Raw genomic sequence first — 21273 nt, forward strand, 5'->3', positions numbered from 1 at the left:
CTCTGAATGTCTGGGCAGCTGAGTACATTGAAAAAACTTCCTCAGCCCCCTTGTGCAAGAACAATTCCCCACTGGTCTCTTCTCAAGAGAAGTTTTACTTTTATTCCCTTGAGCCTGAGATGGGTGTAGTCTTGCTAGCTCCCGAGATGCCATCAAGTCATCTTTCTTATGTCTTTGGACAAAGACTTTAGCATTTCTTTAGTGGTGATAATGTCTTTAACACCTGCAACTTCCTTAACCCTAGTTTTACTCCTGTGTTTCATTCAAATCTTTCTGCTCTGCTTTCTGCTCCTGAATATCCCAATAAACTTGGTTAAAAATTGTCAGCAATATATATGCCACTTTCTGAATGCTATGCTGTCTAGAAATTTCTTCTGCTAGATTAGGAAGCCCATCACTTTTAAAATCAGCTTCACAGAAAGTCTCAGGACACAGGCAAACATCAGACAACTTCTCAGAACATAACACAAATGGCCTCTGCGTCCAAATTCCAATAGAGTCCTCCTTTTCCTCTTGAGCCCTGTCTTCACTGTTCACAGTCATATTGGCATTTTGATCTTCTGAGATTTCACCAGAATCACCCATTAAGCTGTGCTTAAAGCAATCTAAAGCATTTCCAGCTTGTGCTGCTAAACAGTTTATAATTCCTCCCACCAATTTAAAAAAACTCAAAAAGCTTTTGAACCACATGTTCAGGTTAGTCACAGCAATGACCCCACTCTTGCTACCAATTTCTGTTTTAGTCAATTTTTTTGTTTGTTTGTTTGTTTGTTTGTTTGCCACTTTGACTAAAGGACTCAACCAGGACAATTGTAGAGGAAGAAAAGTTTATTTAAGGGCTCACAGTTTCAGAGGTCTCAGTTCATAGACAGCAGGGTCCATTTCTTGGGGCACAAAGAGAGGCTGAACATCATGGTGGAAGAGTGTGGTGGAGGGAAACAGCTCATATGATGGTCAGGAAGCAGAGAGAGAGAGAACTCCACTTGCCAAATACAAATATATACCCCAAAGCCATGACCCCATGCCCCACCTCCTCCAGCCACACCCTACCTTCAATTACCACTCAATTAATCCCATCAGGTGATTAATTCACTAATTGTCTAAGGTTCTCAGAACCCAATCATTTCTCCTTTAAACCTTCGTGCATTGTCTCCCACATAAGCTTTTAGGAGACACCTCACATCCAAACCATAACTGTGGGGAATCTTCTTACCCCAATTCTTAATATTAAAATATTCTCCAGAGTTCAAGTGAGAGTGATTAGTGGCAGGAGCTAGGCAAAATTTCTCTGAACTGGGTTGAGCTTATAACTCACTGGAAAAGCTCAGTGTAATTGAGAAATGCAACAAAATAAGCTGAAAAACAACAACCAGCAAAAGAAGAAAATAAATAAGGATTACACCTACAACTATTAAAACAGAAAAAAAGAGAGTAAAATATCCTTCTAGCTGAATTGTTTGGAGGAGAAAGACAGAGCCTATATCATGCTGTTTCTCTATGAATCATCTTAGTCTGCATGCCCCAGGGTCAGGGTACTACCTAAGGATTCTTCTCCCCTAGTTCTTTCCATTATGGTACCCACCAGCGAGAAAGCAGGGAGTCATTGATGACACTGGTTAAAGTTTCTCTTAGCTGACATGATCAGAAGAATTAAATACAGTAGAGTGCCAGATACACTAGGCATAGTTTCTCTTCAGATCTTTAATGGCTCAGAAATTTAATATCCTGCAACGAAATCTTACCACTATAGAATTCAGTCTCCAGAATGGGGAAGTTCTAATGACCACGCAAGAAGCCACTGAAGGACCCACTAGAAAAGGACTTGGTGACCATTTACATAAGTTAAAGTTGGAAAAACACTGGCCAAGAACAAGAACAGGATGTTGAGATGTCGTTATGGTTTGGATATGTGGTATCTCCCAAAAGCTCATATGTGAGACATGCAAGAATGTTCAGGAGTTAAATGAGTAGATTATGAAAGCTGTAACCTAATCAGTGGTTTAGTCCACTTGAATGGATTAACTGGGTAAACTGTAGTCAGATAGGGTACAGCCAGAGGAAGTAAGATACTGGGAATGTGCTTTTGGGGTTCACAGCTCTCTGCTGCCCAGGGTCCACAAGGTGAACTGCTTTCCTCTGAAAATGTTTACCATGATTTTCTTTCTCACCCCAGCTCAGAGTTATGGAGTAAGCTGACCATGGACTGAACCTCTAAAACCTGAGCCAAAATAAACTTTTCCTCCCCTAAGTTGTTATCTTTGAGTTTTTAGGTCACAGTGACACAAAGATGGCTAAAACTGATGGTCACATTTTAAACATTGATAATAGCTAGATTTAGTTAAAAGGATGTTTTGAGTTGACTTAATTGTAGGATGATACCTGACATCTGGATTTTAATTTTAGAACACAAGAATTTGATACTGTTACATGGGGATGAAGATGGAGTGTAGTGAGAAGAACACTTATGATTTAACTTAGTCTGACAAACATTGCAAGTCTTCCTTACAGGATCATGCCAAAGCATTTCCATTTATGGTCTTCTATCTATGTATATTTGTAACTCATGACCAGTAACATATTTATCAGAATCTATTTACAAAAATGACTGGAGTTCATTTGTTAAATTATTGATCCATGAAAGTCCTTATAATAGGAATTATCTCTGTTATAAAATCAAGGCCTCAGAATTTTCAACCAATTTTCAAATAAAAATTGTGTAGACCAAAAAATGGTTACGTGATTTAAAACATTTTCAAAACTAAATCCTTGCCATGGTGAAGTGGTTCTGAGGGACAAAATCAATTCTCTTCGTAGAAAGACATTTGGGGATAAGAGGAGAGATGCACTGAGTGGGACTCAAGGAGTGAAAGTCGCAGGGAGGCCCAAATGGGGGTATTGTACACATACCAGCTGACTAGACTTTTCTATCATAAAAGCAACTATTAAATATGATCTTTGCCTATAAAAATGAAAACTCCATGGTTAACTTATACCACAGAAAAGCATGGAGAATTTAAGTGCTTCAAGGTTCATGATAATGAAGTATAATAACCTTGGAGTAAATTCCAGAAGTTCACTGTATTTAATCTAATAGAATATTCATCAATTTCCAATATGCACAATTTTATAAGCCATTAAAAAGGGAAACAAGCTATGAAATACCATTAACATCAGAGCTGTATTGATTTAATTTATTATAAAATAAATGTGTTTAAATATCAATTAGAATAATACCTATTCATTTTCTGGCACAAAATTTCTTCTATTAATTCATAGTATCTATTCATGTTTAGAAACCTTTGACTTTAACATAAAAAATTAGCCTAAAAAAGAAGGGGCTTCATGGTGTACAGATTCTCTATCTTCTCGCTGCTCCAGAAATATAGCACATGGTGATAATATTTATCACCCCCTCCAAAAAAGTGAAAGCTCAATCTTCTCCATAATGTCACTAATGTTTGATATCAATCATTTTTAAATTTGACAATCTTCATATGTATGTAATTTTACCTGATCGTGTTTTACTTTTTATTCTCTTAACATTATTATGGTTAAGTGGCTTTTCACATGTTGTCTTCTATCTTCCTTGTGAAATATCTGTTCGAATATTTACCCTTTTTAAATGTTGTGCTTACAAATTGGAATGTGTATTATTCACCATTCTGTAGAGTCACATAATGAGTGGAATATATTCAGTTCCACAATGGCCATATGCAAACCAGAGAGCTGAAGAAACCAGTTGCTCTTCAGTTCAAGAAGTAGGAAGCATCAGAACAAGAGGGAATAAGGACATAGATGCTGTTCAATGCTGAAGATCTTGATGCTCCCTGGAGAACTGCTGCTGTGAGTTCATGTTGAAAGGCTGGAAAAACTGAAGTCTGATAGCTGCAGACAATGGCAGTCACAAAATTCACACACACTTCAGAAGCACTGAGCTGGCACACACAGGTGAGTACCTTGCTTTTTCCACTTTTTGCTCATCCAGGTACCCGGTCTATTGCACATTGCTGCTTACATACAGGGCGACTCTTCCCGTTTACTGACTCACATCCCAATCATTCCTGGAAAGACAAAGATATGACCCCAAGTGATTTATGAATTTTCTAGGTATCTTCCAATCCAGTCAAGTTCACCACTAAGATTAAGCATCACAGGGTATTTATTTATTTTTATTTTTAAGTTGTAAATGCCTTTTACATATAATACTTTATCATTATATTCACATTTATAAGGACTTTCTTCTTTGTATGACTTGCCTATTTATTTTTGTGATGGTATATTCAAATGAAAAATTTTTTTCTGCTTAATGAAATTAGTTTTATATTTATTTTAGGAAAATTACTTTATGTGTCTTGTTAAATAATTGCCCTCTCTCAAATCACAATGATATCATACATTTTCTTCTAAATGTTTTGTTTATTTCTCTCTTCCACAAAGTTCTTTGATCTTAAATCAATTATTATGTATAAAACAAAACTCAAGACATCCAACTATTTGAGCATCATTTATCAAAAATCATTTTTTTTACACAGTGAATTATTTTGGCACCATAATAGAAAATTCAATGATCACATAAGTGAGTCTCTATTCCTGGTTATTTATTCTATTGCATTGATCTATGTGTTGATTCTTGTATAGTACCATACCACACTGCAATAAGGTAGCTTTAAAATTCTTGAAATCAATAAGCATAAAACCTCTAAATTTGTTATTTTATATATATATATGTATATAGATATATACATATATATATGTATGTGTATATATATATATTTGTTTTTCATACCAGGATTGAACCCAGGGATATTTATCCACTAAGCTGCATCCCGAGTCCTTTTTATGTTATTTTTTGAAATGTTGAGACACAGTATCAGTTGATTAGGGCCTCACTAAATTGTGGAGGCTGGCTTTGAACTTGTGATTCTCCTGCCTCAGCATCCTGAGTTGCTGGGAATATAGGCAGGCACCACCATACCTGACTGTACCTCTTTTAAAAGATTACTTTCACTATTTTAGGCCATTGGTCTATTTATCTTTTAGAAGTATCTAATAAATTTTTATATAAAGATTTATAGCTTAAGTTTTGAATATATAGGTCAATATTAATATCAATTTGAGAAGAACGAACATCATAACACCATTGAATCTTCCAAACAATAAACACGATAAGTATTGTCAATTATTTAGGTATTCATTCTCAGAAAGATTCTCAGAAACATTTTCTAGTTTCAAGTCTTATACCATTTTGTTAAATTTACTAATAAATGTCTAATTATTAATAACACTATCATAGATAAAATTGATTTCAACTTTAATTAACATTTTTGTTTTAGGATAAGTTCCCGGTTATTTTAAACAGGACAGAGTTTCCATTTATACTTCAGCCATTTTCAACTAATATTGTCTTACAAAACTATATTACATCTACCAAAACTAAAAGTTACCATTGATAAATTGCTACTGACAAAACTGTATTTTGAATTCCATCAGTTTTTCTAATGTCCTTTTTTCACTTTCAGAATTTAAATCCAGAATACCATATTGCCCATAATCATTGTATCTTCTTAGTATTCTTTGATCTGTGATACCATCTCAATATTTTCCTGATTTTCATAATCTTGAGAGTTTTACAAATTACTGGTCAGGCATATGTAGACTGTCCCCCCATCTTCATTTGCCTTGCTTTCTCTGGATTAAACTGGAGTTATGTGTTTAAAAAAGAATATCATGGAGATAAGGCCTCATATAAAAATAGTCATAATATCTGCATGATGTGGTGATGATGACCTTTATCATTTAGTTATGATAATGTCTGCCAAGTCTCTGAATTGTCAAGGTGCTAAAAATTTATCTTTCCAGTCTGTATCATTTAGGTGCAAGTCGCAGAGTTCAGTCTACTTTTAAACAGTGGACTAACTAGATTACACTTCCAAGAGTATCTGCACATTTTTTTTTTTTTTTGGAATTCTTTCATAGAGAAGATTTGTCCCATCTTTTTCTTTTATTTAATCATTTCTTTATATATGTATGAACTCATTACTATCTATGTATGTATTGAGTAATAATTCAATACTACTTACTTTTTGCTCAAGTTATGGCAAAATTAATTACTTCTTTATTTTGGGGTTTCAAAGTATAATTTAGATTCATCTTGTATTTCCCTTTCTCCAGTCTCCAAATCAGCCACTTATCCAATGGCCCTGATTCCTTTTATCTGAGATGGTTATTTAGAAACAAAAGTCTGCGTTTTTTATTTTGAAACAAAAGTCTGGTTTTTTATTTAGAAACAAAAGTCTGGTTTTTTATTTTGCTTTGCAACAGGAATCTCACTGCTTCTTTGTTTTCCTATAGATAGAACTGAGAAATAGTTTTATGCATAGAAATCATGTTTGGTTGATAGAATAATGGCTAACAGAGATGTTAATGCCCTGTTCTTCAGAATTTCTGAATACACATTCACAAATGTGACCTGGCAAAAGGGATTTTGTAGATAAGTAACAGAAATTAAGTAAACAGAATTTAAGATATAGAATTTATTCTTTATTATCTAGTTGAAGCAAACTTCAAACTTCATCAAAATGATTCTTTAACAGAAAGGAAGTTTTCCTGGCTGAAAGCTGAAGACAGATGCAGCAAAACTAAAAGTAAAAGACATTCCAAACCTAAGAAGCATACCATTGCCACTTCTGAGATAAAGTCACCATATGCAGGAACCTGGTGGGACTTCAGGGACTTAACAGAAAGTAAAGAAACTAGAACCTTAGTCCTATAAAAGTAGGAAACTAGTTTCTGCCAAAGTCCAAAGAAGCCTTCAAGTAAATTCTTCCTAGAGTGTCCCAGTGAAAACCCAGTCAACAAAATCCTGAGTTCATCCTTGTAAAACAAAGCAGAGAAACCAGGCACACAACCTGGACTGCTGATATAAAAAAATGTTTTTGAGAAGAAAACTATGTTAAGTAGCTAAAATTGTAATAATTTGCTACAGTAGCATTAAAAAACTGCATGTGAATACTTGCAGGTCTACAGTTATTTCTAAAAAATAGTATGTGTGTATGTATATCAAATTTAGTGTGAGGAATACTGATAACTCCATCTCCAATTCTTGTATCCCAAGGTTCTACCTTGTCTTATTCTTGCTTGTTTACAATATTTTTTCTGACAGTGACAAACCTAGCTTCCATTGTCTATCATTACTTATTTTATTTATCTTCAGTATGAACATAAAGTAGTTTCAGAATTGTTGATCTATATTCCTGTGATACAGTTTTTATTTGAGAATTTAAATTTTGTTCATTTCTTTTGTCTTTATCCTTACAAATTGAACTTCTTTTTTCTAAAGTCATCTTCTTTTCTCCACATTCTCCAGTGACCTTTGTTACATATCATGATATAATTACACTCGATTTTCAAAGTCTGAATTCCATTTCATAATGAGAACCCACAATTTCCTTGTTCACTTTTCAGAATTCGCATTCACTAAGATCACTCTTTATAATGTACAATTCTATGGATTTTCACAAGAATTTACAATCTTGTATACATCATTACAGTACCATGTAGAATAGTTATATCATCTAAAAATTCAGTTGTGTGTCTCTAATATAATTGATAACTTCTCTCACACATAGGAATTACTAATGTTTTCCACTTTTATATGTATTTTTTTCAAATATTTTGTGAATGGAATCACATGAAATTTCTGTCTTTTTTGTCTAATATCTTTGGTTTCCAAAGTATATTGAAATTTCATACAGGATTTTCATGTAAAAGTATCTTTTCTATTTGGTTATAAATATTTCTTTGTATGGCTATATAATAGATTATCCACAGACTAGTTGAATGAGGTCATTTTATAATTATTAATAAGCTACCATAAACCTGTGTATGTAGAGTTTTGAAGGAAATGTTTTTGATATACTTGGATAATACCTAGGAATAGTAGTGATAACCCATATGGTAGACCTATGTTGATATTTATAAGAAATTGCCAAGTTGTTCCCATACTGAATGTAGCATATTTTATCCCACAGAGTAATAACTAAGAGTTTTAATTGTTATGTGGACATATTCAATACTAATTTTTATTATTATTTTTAAAATTTATACATTTTATAATAAGATTGTGATGATGTCATTATAGTAAATCCCTAGGAAAGGAATTGCTGGATGAAAAGATAATACTATGTTTAATAATTTAAGGAAGTGACAAACTATTTCTTAATATGGCTGTGTTATTTCACACTCTTCCCTATAATATATAAGGATTGCAATTTGTCCACACAGCTTTCAACATTTCTTTCTTTTTTTAAAGTTATAGTCACCCATCCTGTTGATGGTGCTTCAGATACATTTGTCAGAAACCTCATGCTATATAGCACAAAGTTGAATTAAAAAATTGCAAAACCAATTTTCATTACTAAACCAATAGGGTACATATATTTGAATTTTAAAACATGCACTCATTTTCATTTCTATAGAGATTTTCATCTTCAAGGAAACCATACCTATTTTCAGTTCAATTTTTCTTCTTTTACAATTAATAAAATCAAACCTTTTGTCATATATATTATAAATATTAAAATTACTTCATTGCAATTCAATTTTGTAGGGATTGTCCAAACATTATCATTGTAAAAAAGTCATTATCTTCTTAGTAGTTTGATTTGATCATTCCAAAATGTACACATGTATCAAAATATTGCATTGTGCTCCCTAAAAGAAAAATACATTTTAAAGTCATTATTTTTTTATTTTTATGAATTATCAATATTTTTCAAGTTATCTTCAGAGAGGTCAATTATTTTTGAAAACACTTTTCAAATCAATTTTTACAGCAGTTATTATTCCTTTTGTCTATCTGTATTTACCTCTCTGCCATCTTCTAATTTGCCTTAGAAGATTTTTTAATTGTTTTTGTATTTTTATCTTCCTTTAAGTAATTTTTAATTTCTAGTGGATCCTTTGCATAAAATATTAACTAATATTTATCACATATATTTTGTCTTTGTGCCTTTCTGTACCTACTTAACAGAAAAAAATCTTTCCAAATGAATAAAAAATTTAACTCATTTACTTATTCATCATTTCCTTCATCCAACAAAAATATATTAAATGCCCCCATGCAGACTTGGCTGCTGCCGCTCCCCAGCTTCTTTGGAGGCTGGTGCAGACTTTTTGAACTATCCCTCAGGGCATGGCCATCATCATTGGAGGGGCAGCTTCCTTCCCAAAACACCTACAGGAGACTGGATGCCCTTTGACAGGTACCACACTCGCATCAAGATACTGAGGACTGGGAGATTTGAGTGATGGATGACTGTGAACTATATATATATATATATATATATTTTTTTTTTAATACTTAATTTTTTATTTCTTTTTTTTTCTCTCACTCTATTTTCCTTTTATTTACTATTCCTTTGGAGTTTCTTTCTCCCTTTTTTCATGCTAAAGACCAACTTCTTTTGATCCCGCTCTCACTCTTCCCATGATGAGATACCTCTGTTTACTCATTTCTTATTTCTATAACAGTCATATCCTACACCCCTTCCCATCTGCTTCATCCACCACTAGAAGTTGTAGAGCTTATTGCAAGCATATTGGCTATAGTGTAGATAATATTCAAACTCATCCTATTTATTATAATACTGTTAACATCTTTATAGGGGCTATGTGGTTTAGGGCTGCATATTGTTTGTATTTGGTGCTGCTAATATTGATCTCCCACTCAAAGGAGAGGTACTGGAAACGTGCAGGGTCACAATAAGGCTGCAGGGGGGAAACTTCAATACCTCAGATCTTCACTGGTCAAGGGAAATATACAGAGACAATATGAAAAAAACAGGGGACGAAAGTGTCCCTAACAAACCAAGATGCTATTTTGAGAGAATCCAATGACAGCATGGTGGTAGATATAACAGCAAAAGAATTTAGAATATGTATAATTAAAATGATCTGTGAAGCAAAAGTTGAGATAATAGAGCAAATGCAGGCAATGCAGGATCACTCCAATAAACAGTTAAAAGAGCAAATGAATGAAGCAAAAGAGCACTACAATAAAGAGATAGAGATTCTGAAAAAAAAAAAAACAAGAAATACTTGCAAGAATCAATAAACCAAATTAAAAGCTCAATAGAAAGCATCAACAGTCATACAAAATCATATTAAAAAGATACTGCACCATGATCAAGTGGGCTTCATCCCAGGTATGCAAGGTTGGTTCAACATCAGGAAATCAATAAACGTAATTCACCATATTAATAGACTTAAAGTCAAGAATCACATGATTATTTCAATAGATGCAGAAAAAGCATTTGATAAAATACAGCACCCCTTCATGCTCAAAACACTAGAAAAAAATAGGGATAGTGGGAACATTCCTTACATTGTAAAGGCCATTTATGCTAAACCCATGGCTAATATCACTCTAAATGGTGAAAAACTGAAAGCATTCCCCCTAAAAACTGGAACAAGGCAGGGATGCCCTCTTTCACCACTTCTATTCAACATCGTTCTTGAGACTCTGGCCAGAGCAATTAGACAAACCAAAGAAATTAAAGGGATACGAATTGGAAAAGAAGAACTCAAACTATCCCTGTTCGCTGATGACATGATTATATATTTAGAGGAACCTGGAAATTCCACCAGAAAACTCTTAGAACTCATAAGTGAATTCAGTAAAGTAGCAGGTTACAAGATCAATGCCCATAAATCCAACGCATTTGTATACATAAGTGATGAATCTTCAGAAAGAGAAATTAGGAAAACTACCCCAATTCAAAATAGCCTCGAAAAAAATAAAATACTTGGGCATCAAACTCACAAAAGAGGTGAAAGACCTCTACAATGAGAACTACAGAACACTAAAGAAAGAAATTAAAGAACACCTTAGAAGATGGAAAGATCTTCCATGTTCTTGGATAGGAAGAATTAATATTGTCAAAATGGCCATACTACCTAAAGTGCTATACAAATTCAATGCAATTCCAATTAAAATCCCAATTGTGTACCTTACAGAAATAGAGCAAGCAATTATGAAATTCATCTGGAAGAATAAGAAACCCAGAATAGCTAAAGCAATCCTTAGCAGGAAGAGTGAAACAGGGGGTATTGCAATACCAGATCTTCAACTCTACTACAAAGCAATAGTAACAAAAACGGCATGGTATTGGTACCAAAATAGAAAGGTAGATCAATGGTACAGAATAGAGGACACGGACACAAACCCAAATAAATACAATTTTCTCATACTAGAGAAAAGTTGCCAAAAATATGCAATGGAGAAAAGATAGCCTCTTCAACAAATGGTGCTGGGAGAATTGGAAATCCATATGCAACAGAATGAAACTAAACCCATATCTCTCACCATGCACGAAACTAAACTCAAAATGGATTAAGGACCTCGGAATCAGACCAGAGACCCTGCAGATTATAGAAGAAAAAGTAGGTCCAAACCTTCAACTTGTTGGCTTAGGATCAGACTTCCTTAACAGGACTCCCATAGCACAAGAAATAAAAGCTAGAATCAACCACTGGGATAGATTCAAACTAAAAAGCTTTCTCTCAGCAAAGGAAACTATCAGCAATGCGAAGAAAGAGCCTACAGAGTGGGAGAATATCTTTGCCAATCATACTTCAGATAGAGCACTAATCTCCAGAATCTATAAAGAACTCAAAAAACTCTACTCCAAGAATTCAAATAATCCAGTCAACAATGGGCTAAGGAAATGAATAGACACTTCACAGAAGAAGATCTACAAGCAATCAACAAACATATGGAAAAATGTTCAACATCTCTAGTAATAAGAGAAATGCAAATCAAAACCACCCTAAGATTCCATCTCACCCCAATTAGAATGGCGATTATCAAGAATACGAGCAACAACAGGTGTTGGCGAGGATGTGGGGAAAAAGGTACACTCATACATTGCTGGTGGGGCTGCAAATTAGTGCAGCCACTCTGGAAAGCAGTGTGGATATTCCTTAGAAAACTCGGAATGGACCCTCCATTTGACCCAGCTATCCCACTCCTTGGCCTATACCCAAAGGACTTAAAATCAGCATTCTACAGAGATACAGCCACATCAATGTTCATAGCTGCTCAATTCACAATAGCCAGACTGTGGAACCAACCTACATGCCCTTCAATTGATGAGTGGATAAAGAAACTGTGGTATATATATACAATGGAATATTACTCAGCCATAAAGAATGATAAAATTATGGCATTTGCAGGCAAATGGATGAAATTGGAGAATATCATGCTAAGTGAGATAAGCCAATCTCAAAAAGCCAAAGGACGAATGACATCGCTAATAAGTGGAGGATGACACATAATGGGGGGGAGGGAAGGGTTAGTGTTAGGGTTAGAGTTAGGGTTAGGGAGGGGGGCAAGTATGGAGGAAGGAAGTACTGTATAGAGGTAAAGAGGGGTGGGAGGGGTGGGGGGAAGGGAAAAAAATAACAGAATGAATCAAACAACATTACTCTATGTAAATTTATGATTACACAAATGATATGCCTTTGCGCCATGTACAGAGAAACAACATGTATCCCATTTGTTTACAATTAAAAAAAAGAGAAAAAAAAAAGAAAGCATCAACAGAATAAATCTTGTGAAAGATAGAATCTCAGACAATGAAGATAAAGATAAAATACAAAATATTTAATCTTGAAACTAAAGTTGACCAAAGTGAGAAAATGGTAAGAAATCATGAATGGAAACTCCAAGAATTATGGGATATCAAGAAAAAATGAAATTTAAGAATTATTGGGATTAATGAAGGCACAGAGATACAAACCAAAGGAATGAACAACCTGTTCAATGAAATAATATCGGAAAATTTCCCAAACCTAAAAAACAAAATGGAAAATCAAATACAAGAGACTTACAGGACACCAAATGAACAAAATTACAACAGATCCACATCAAGGCACATTATAATGAAAATACCTCAAATATTAAATAAAGATAGAATTTTAAAGGTTGCAAGAGAAAAGCATCAAATTACTTATAAGGGGAAACCAAAACTGATATCAGCAGATTTCTCAACCCAGACACCAAAAGCAAGGAAGGCCTAGAACAATATATGTCAAGCTCTGAAAGAACATGGATGCCAATCAAGCAAAACTAACCTTCAGATTTAATGATGAAATAAAATCTTTCCATGATAAAAAAAAAAGTAAAAAGAATTTACAAATAGAAAACCTGTGCTACAGAACATTCTCAGCAAAATATTTCATGAGGAGGAAGTGAAAAACAACAATACAAGTCAGCAAAGCGAAGAACTACCCTAAAAGAAAAACCAATCAAAGGAGAGACCAAGTCAAGTTAAAAACCAAAAAAATAAGCCAAAATACAAGTCATATCTCAATAATAACCCTGAATGTCAATGGCCTAAACCTAATAATCAAAAGACATAGACTGGCAGATTGGATTAAAAAGAAAGACCCAACAATATGCAGCCTTCAAGAGACTCATCTAATAGAAAAAAACATTCACAGACTAAAGGTGAAAGGATGGGGAAAAGCATACTATGCACATGGACTAAGAAAAAAGCAGGGGTCTCCATCCTCATATCGGATAAAGAAAACGTCAAACCTAAGTTAGTCAGAAGGAATAAGGAAGGACATTTCATACTGCTTCAGGGAACCATAAACCAGCAAGGCATAATGATTTTAAATATTTATGCCCCAAACAATGGCGCATCTATGTACATCAAACAAACCCTTCTCAATTTTAAGAATTGAATAAGCCAAAACACAATAAGAGTTGGTAATTTTAACACACTACTCTCACCACTGGATAGACTCTTCAAAAAAAAAAAAAAACTGAACAAAGAAACTATAGAACAAATTAATATAATCTATAATCAATGATACAGACTTAACAGACATATAGAGTATTTCATCCATCATTGAGCAAATATACTTTCTTCTCAGCAGCTCATGGATCCTTCTCCAAAACAGACCATATGCTAAGCCACAAGGAAGCCATTAGTAAATACAAAACAATAGCGATACTACCTTGTATCCTATCAGACCATAATGGAATGCAATCAGAAATCAACAATGAAATAACGAACAAGAACTACTCCTACACCTGAACACTAAATAATATGCCATTGAATGATGCAAAGATAACAGAAGACATCAGGGAAGAAATAAAAAAAAAATTCTTACTGGTAAATGAGAACAATGACATGACATATTAAAATCTCTGGGACACTCTTAGAGCAGTACTAAGAGGAAAGTTCAGTACATTGAGGTTGTACATTAAAAAAAATAAAAAGTGAACAACTAAATAACCTTTTCTAGGAAAAGAAAAACAGATCCACACCAAAAATTGTAGAAGATAGAAAATAATTAAAATCAGAGCTGAAATTCAATGAAATTGAAACAAGAGAAACAATTCAAAAAATTGACAGAACAAAAAGTTGGTTCTTTGAAAAAATAAACAAAATTGATAAACTCTTAGCCACACTAACAAAGAGAAGGAGAAAGAAAACTCAAATTACTAGAATTCATGATGAAAAAGGAAGGATCATGACAGACACCATTGAAGTACATAACATAATTAGAAGCTACTTTGAAAACCTATACTCCAACAAAATAGAAAATATTGAAGACATTGACAAATTTTTAGGGACATATGATACTCCCAAATTAAATCAGGAAGATGTACATAATTCAAACACATCAATTTCAAGCACCAAAACAAAAGAAGTCATCAAAAACCTACCAACCATGAAAAGCCTGGAACCAGATGGATTCTCAGCCAAATTGTACAAGACCTTTAAAGAAGAACTAATATCAATACTCCTCGAAGTATTCCAGGTAATACAAAAGGAGGGAATCTTTCCAAAGCTTCATTCTATGAAGCTAGTATCACTCTGATACCAAAACCAGACAGAGACGCATCAAGGAAAGAAAACTTTAGAACAATATCCCTGATGAATATGGATGCAAAAATCCTTTATAAAATTCTGGCAAATCACATACAAAAACATATTAAAAGATAGTGCACCATGATAAAGTGGAGTTTATCCCAGGAATGCAAGGTTGATTCAACATCTATAAATCAATAAATGTAATTCATCACACTTCAACAGACTTAAAGAATCATGATAATTTCAATAGATGCTGAGAAAGTGTTTGATAAAATACAGCATCTCTTCATGCTTAAAACACAAGAAAAAAAAGGGATAGTAGGAACACACCCCAACATTGTAAAGGTTATCTATACTAAGCCCACGGCCAACCAACATCATTTAAACTGAAAGCATTCCCTCTAAAAACTGGAACAAGACAGGAATGCCCTCTTTCACCTCTTCTATTCAACAGTGTCCTTGAAACACTAGCCAGAGCAATTAGACATATCAAAGGAATTAAAGAGATACAAATCAGAAAAGAAGAACTCAAGTTATCACTATTTGCCAGTGACATGATTCTATAATTAGAGTATTCAAAAACTCCACTAGAAAACTTCTAGAACTAATAAATGAATTCAGCAAAGTAGCAGAATATAAAATCAGTACTCATAAATCTACTGCATTTCTATTTGTAAGTGATGAATCCTCTGAAAGAGAAATTAAGAAAACAACTCCATTCACAATAGTCTCAAAAAATAAAATAAAACACTTGGGGATCAATCTAACAAAAGAGTTGAAAGACCTCTACAATGAAAACTACAGAACACTAAAGAAAGAAATTGAAGAAAACCTTAGAAGATGGAAAGATCTCCCATGTTCTTGGGTAGGCAGATTTAATATTGTCAAAATGGCCATTCTACCAAAGGCGTTATACTGATTCAATGCAATTTCAATTAAAACCCCAATGACATTTCTCATAAAAATAGAGAAAGAAATTATAAACTTCATCTGGAAGAATAAGAAACCTTGAATATCCAAAACAATCCTGAGCAGAAAAAGTAAAGCAGGAGGTATCACAATATCAGACCTTAAACTATACTACAGAGCAATAGTAACAAAAACAGCATGGTATTGGCACCAAAATAGAGAGGCAGAGCAAAGCTACAGAATAGAAGACACAAAGAAAAACCAACATAAAATCCATAATAGACAAATGAGCCAAAAACATACATTAGAGAAAAGACAGCCTCTTCGACAAGTGGCGCTGGGAAAACTGGAAATCCATGGGCAGTAAAATGAAATTAAACCTCTATCTCCCACCCTGCACATAACTCAACTCAAAATGGATCAAGGACTTAGGAATTAGACCAGAGACCCTGCACCAAATAGAAGAAAAAATAGAGCCAAATCTTCATCATGTTGGCTTAGGACCAGACTTCCTTAAGACTCCAAAAGGACAAGAAAAGAAGCAGGATTCAATAAATAGAATAGATTCAAGCTAAAAAGGTTTTTCTCAGAAACAAATACAAACAATACTGTGAAAAGAGAACCTACAGTGTGGGAGAAAATCTTTTCCACATGCACTTCAGATAGACCACTAATCTCCAAAATTCATAAAGAACTTACAGAACTTTACACCAAAAATACAAAGAACCCAATCAATAAATGAGTCAAGGAACTGTACAGACACATACAGAAGAAGATATCCAGGCAATTAATAAATATATGAAGAAGTGTTCAACATCTCTAGTAATAAAAGAAATGCAAATTAAAACAACTCTAAGATTTCATCTTACTCCAATTAGAATGGCTATTATCAAGAACACAAACAATAATAGATGTTGGTGTGGATGTGAGGAAAAGGCACACTTTTACATTGCTGGTGGAGTCGCAAATTGGTGCAGCCACTCTGGAAAGTAGTATGGAGATTCCTCAGAAAACTTGGAATGGACCCAGGTACCCCACTCCTCAGTTTATACTCAAAGGACTTAAAATCAGCATACTACAGTAACACAACCACAACAATGTTTATAGCAGCTCAATTCACAATAGCTAGATTGTGGAACCAATCTAGATGCCCTTCAACAGATGAATGAATAAAGAAACTGTGGTATATATACACAATGGAATATTATTCTGCCATAAAGAAGAATACTATTCTGGCATTTGCAGATAAATGGATTAAATTGGAGAATATCATGCTAAGTGAAATAAGCCAATCCCAAAAAACCAAAGGCTGAATGTTTCCCTGATAAGTGGGTGATGATATATGAGCTGGTTGGGGTGGTGGGTGTGAGAGAAGAATGGAGGAACTTTAGATTATATAGAGGGAAATGAGAGGGAGTGGAGGGTATGAAAAATGGTTGAATGAGACAAACATCATTACCCTATATACATGTATGATTACACAAATGGTATGAATCTTCATGGTGCACAATCATAGAAACAAAATGATGTACCCCATTTGTGTAAAATGAATCAAAATGCAGTCTGTAAAAATAAAAAAAAGTTTTATATTAAAAAAAATAAATAAGCACCCTCCTCAGCTATATGACAAATAAATAAAGACACAAGAGAAGATTAACAGAAGATAATTCCTATGTAGAAATTTAGTGAAAATGAGCAGCAAATTGTTAGAATGTTGTGGGTTTCTAAGATCTATAAAGAAGTGAAAACAAAAACAAGTGAGCAATTAACCCAGAGAGATGCCTAGAGATCATCTTGGTAAATGGAACTGAAGGCAAATATGCCCTGAAGAAAAATTAACTTTCTTAGAGTGAAGAAGAGATTGTTGTCTTTTTGATACTCACCCACTCTTGGGCATTTAAGCTGTTTCTTTTTTTTTCCATTTTAAAACACTGAATATGACTTCTACAAATTATCTTAATGTGAAAGTTTATTTCATACATATCCCTAGGAAATTTATTTTCAGACTGGGCATATGTAAATATGCAAATTTATGTGACAACCAAAATTTATTTCGTTATTTTACACTGCAAATAAAAATGTGCATAATATACTAACTCCGTAAATGCTACAACACTTAAAATCGTTGAAGTTTTAATTTTTGCAATTAAAATGTGAGCAAATTGTTTTCACACTAGAAACTTGTTATGGCATTTACATAATTTATTACCATTTTATACATCTATTAAATGAATTAAAAGCACTTATGAGGCATCACAATATGTATTTTTTACATTTCTCACACCATTCTTATTATTTTATTTTTATTTTGATGTTTTCTCATTTCCCAACTTGCCCCAAATCAAGAACCACCACTTCACCTTTGCACCTTGCACCTGACAGTTTGAAGGAACACAAGGCGACACTCTTCGAATACAGATTGGCAGGACCGTGGACCAATGGCCGGGCTGCATTGCATTCCCGGGACCAACCTACCTCGAGGGACACGCAGGACCCAAGAAGGGGCGGGCCGAGGGGAGGCGTTAGGCCGCCCTACCAACTAGGCTCCCGGCCGCCCCTCTAAACCGGCTCTTCAGCACCTGCATCCAGCTGTCTGCCTAGCCCTTCGCACCGCCAAGATGTCCCTGTCTAAGAAATTGACTTTGGACAAACTGGACGTCAAAGGCAAGCGCGTCATCATGAGAGTGGACTTCAACGTTCCCATGAAGAAGAACCACATCACCAACAACCAGAGAATCAAGGCGGCCATCCCCAGCATCAAGTACTGCCTGGACAATGGAGCCAAGTCGGTGGTGCTGATGAGCCACCTGGGCCGGCCCGATGGCGTCCCCATGCCCGACAAGTACTCCCTGGAGCCCGTGGCCGCCGAGCTGAAAACCTTGCTGGGCGGGGACGTGATGTTCCTCAAGGACTGTGTGGGCGCAGAAGTGGAGAAAGCCTGCGCCGACCCCGCGCCCGGGTCGGTCATCCTGCTGGAGAACCTGCGCTTTCACCTGGAGGAGGAAGGCAAGGGCCAAGATCCCTCTGGGAATAAGCTCAAGGCCGAGCCCGACAAGATCCAAGCCTTCCGAGAGTCCCTGTCCAAGCTAGGGGACGTGTACGTCAACGATGCCTTCGGCACTGCGCACAGGGCTCACAGCTCCATGGTGGGAGTCAATCTGCCCCACAAGGCATCCGGATTCCTCATGAAGAAGGAGCTGGAGTACTTTGCCAGAGCCTTGGAAAACCCAGAGAGACCCTTTCTGGCTATACTTGGGGGCGCCAAAGTGGCAGACAAGATCCAGCTCATCAAAAACATGCTGGACAAGGTCAATCAGATGATTATTGGCGGCGGGATGGCCTTTACCTTCCTGAAGGTACTCAACAACATGGAGATCGGTGCCTCCCTCTTTGACGAAGAGGGAGCCAAGATTGTCAAGGAGATCATGGCCAAAGCAGAGAAGAATGGTGTCAAGATGACCTTTCCCGTGGACTTTATCACGGCTGACAAGTTCGATGAGAACGCCAGCACTGGCACTGCCACCGTAGAATCTGGCATCCCCGCCGGCTGGATGGGTTTGGACTGTGGTCCTGAGAGCAATAAAAAGAATGCTCAAGTCGTGTCCGAGGCCAAGCTCATCGTTTGGAATGGCCCTTTAGGAGTCTTTGAATGGGAAGCCTTTGCCAAGGGAACCAAGGCCCTGATGGATGAAGTGGTGAAAGCCACGTCCAGGGGCTGCATCACCATTATAGGGGGCGGGGACACTGCCACGTGCTGTGCCAAGTGGGGCACTGAAGATAAAGTCAGCCATGTGAGCACAGGAGGGGGTGCCAGCCTGGAGCTGCTGGAAGGTAAAGCCCTCCCAGGAGTAGAGGCCCTCAGCAACCTGTAGCTCAGACTCTTCCACCTGTTTTCCGTCCTCAGCCTTTAGATTAACTCAGTGCTCTAACATCTCAGCTTGACTTTGGTTAAATTCTACTGGATATCGGGACCCAGGAAATGGGCAGTCAGTGGGCCATCAGGAACTCCTTACCTGGGAGAAGCTCCTTGTTCACTTTACTTCTATCATTCATTTGCCTGCTCTCTATGAGATCTCCTTTGAACCATTGGACTTCACTGCTGTGCCTCATAGGGAAGATATATTCTTAAGTTGACCATTAAAGTGAGTTCAGCTGAATCTCTCATTTTTTAAATTATTTATTGGGGTACAATGGTGCTGAGGTTGACAAACTATTAAACAATAAATGTATTCAAATAAACAAAGTGGTTACATTTAAAAACTAAGTATCATTAGAGCTCTGCTGAGCAAATTTTTTTTCAAATAAATAAGAAAGGTGTTTTTAAAATCAAGAATTTGCATAATAAAATGTATTAAATATTAAGAAGGAATTAGTCTGTAAGCACATATAAATGTATGTTATATATGGAGATACAAATTAAACTCAGATTGGAAATAAAGAATTTATTTTCCTTTACAGCAAATATGATTTAATAATAATGAGCCAGTTAACTTTAACCTTCATTGTTTAATTAATAAAATGTGTATAATACTTCTCGTATTGAAAATAGTTTAAAATGACTCTTTTATACTAGAAAAGAAAAAGATATTAGTGAAGAAGAAACAAAAGTACCTAATGGAGAATATTTCCCCAATTCTGTTAAAAAGGAAAGAAAATGCTGCTAGATTGCAATGCTATCAAGAAAGAGAAAATGTGCACAGTATTTTTTTTCAGTTCTAATTTCCTGTGTTCTGAACCTGAAATCAATTTTATGTACTCATTGTCCTGAATAATTATATATATATATATATATATCTAAATACAAATGAAATTACAACATATTTTAAGAAGATTAATAATTTCATGGTAATCCCAAGGAAGTTGTAGTTGTTAAGGTAAAACCTTAAAAACGATAGAAGTAAAAGCACATTGTTTTCTCACATAAAAGTCGATGGTAAAATGTAGACTTTTCTTCATGCAATTAATAAATGGGTCCCACCTTTCTAAAATGTCAGTCTGAATGACAGCCTGAAAGGGAAAACTAGTTAGAGGGAATCAGTCGTATTTTAAATGTATGACCCAAAAAGTTGGAGAACAATTTTGACCTTACCTGTCCACAATTAGTTGTGAGTAAGGCTATTTGGCAAGGAATGCATGAGATGTGATCTCTCCAGCTGATATCCTGGACCCAATGAATAAACCATAGAATCTGTTACTAACTGGAATAGGATGAGGGAAAATTACCAGGTTCTGAGAGTCACTCTAACCATCCAAGTACTCATGATCTTCTCTATATAAAGAAAACATAATTTGTCCAATAAGGACAATAAATGTCTTGCCTACTCAGTACAACTTATTTCAAATTTGGGTATCTCTGGGTGCTACATAACACTTTCAGGGGGAAACACACAAGACCCAAGAGTCAGGCAAGCTAGAAAGCACACCCATTTTTCTCATGCCTTTCACCCTTCCCACTCTGTATATAACCACTGTATAG

The 21273-nt window shown here is 35.3% G+C and overlaps 1 protein-coding gene across 1 annotated transcript; it reads left to right on the forward strand.

Moving 5' to 3' along the window:
* Positions 1–18360: 18360 nt before the first annotated feature.
* Positions 18361–19669, forward strand: LOC306665932 (phosphoglycerate kinase 2; the record flags this gene model as incomplete). Its single annotated transcript, XM_079147589.1, has 1 exon — positions 18361–19669. Exon 1 carries the CDS (start codon positions 18416–18418, stop codon positions 19667–19669), a length of 1254 nt encoding a protein of 417 aa, XP_079003715.1. The 5' UTR covers positions 18361–18415.
* Positions 19670–21273: the final 1604 nt, after the last annotated feature.

This window comes from Sciurus vulgaris (assembly GCF_902686455.1).
Source record: "Sciurus vulgaris genome assembly, chromosome: 7".
NCBI lineage: Eukaryota > Metazoa > Chordata > Mammalia > Rodentia > Sciuridae > Sciurus > Sciurus vulgaris.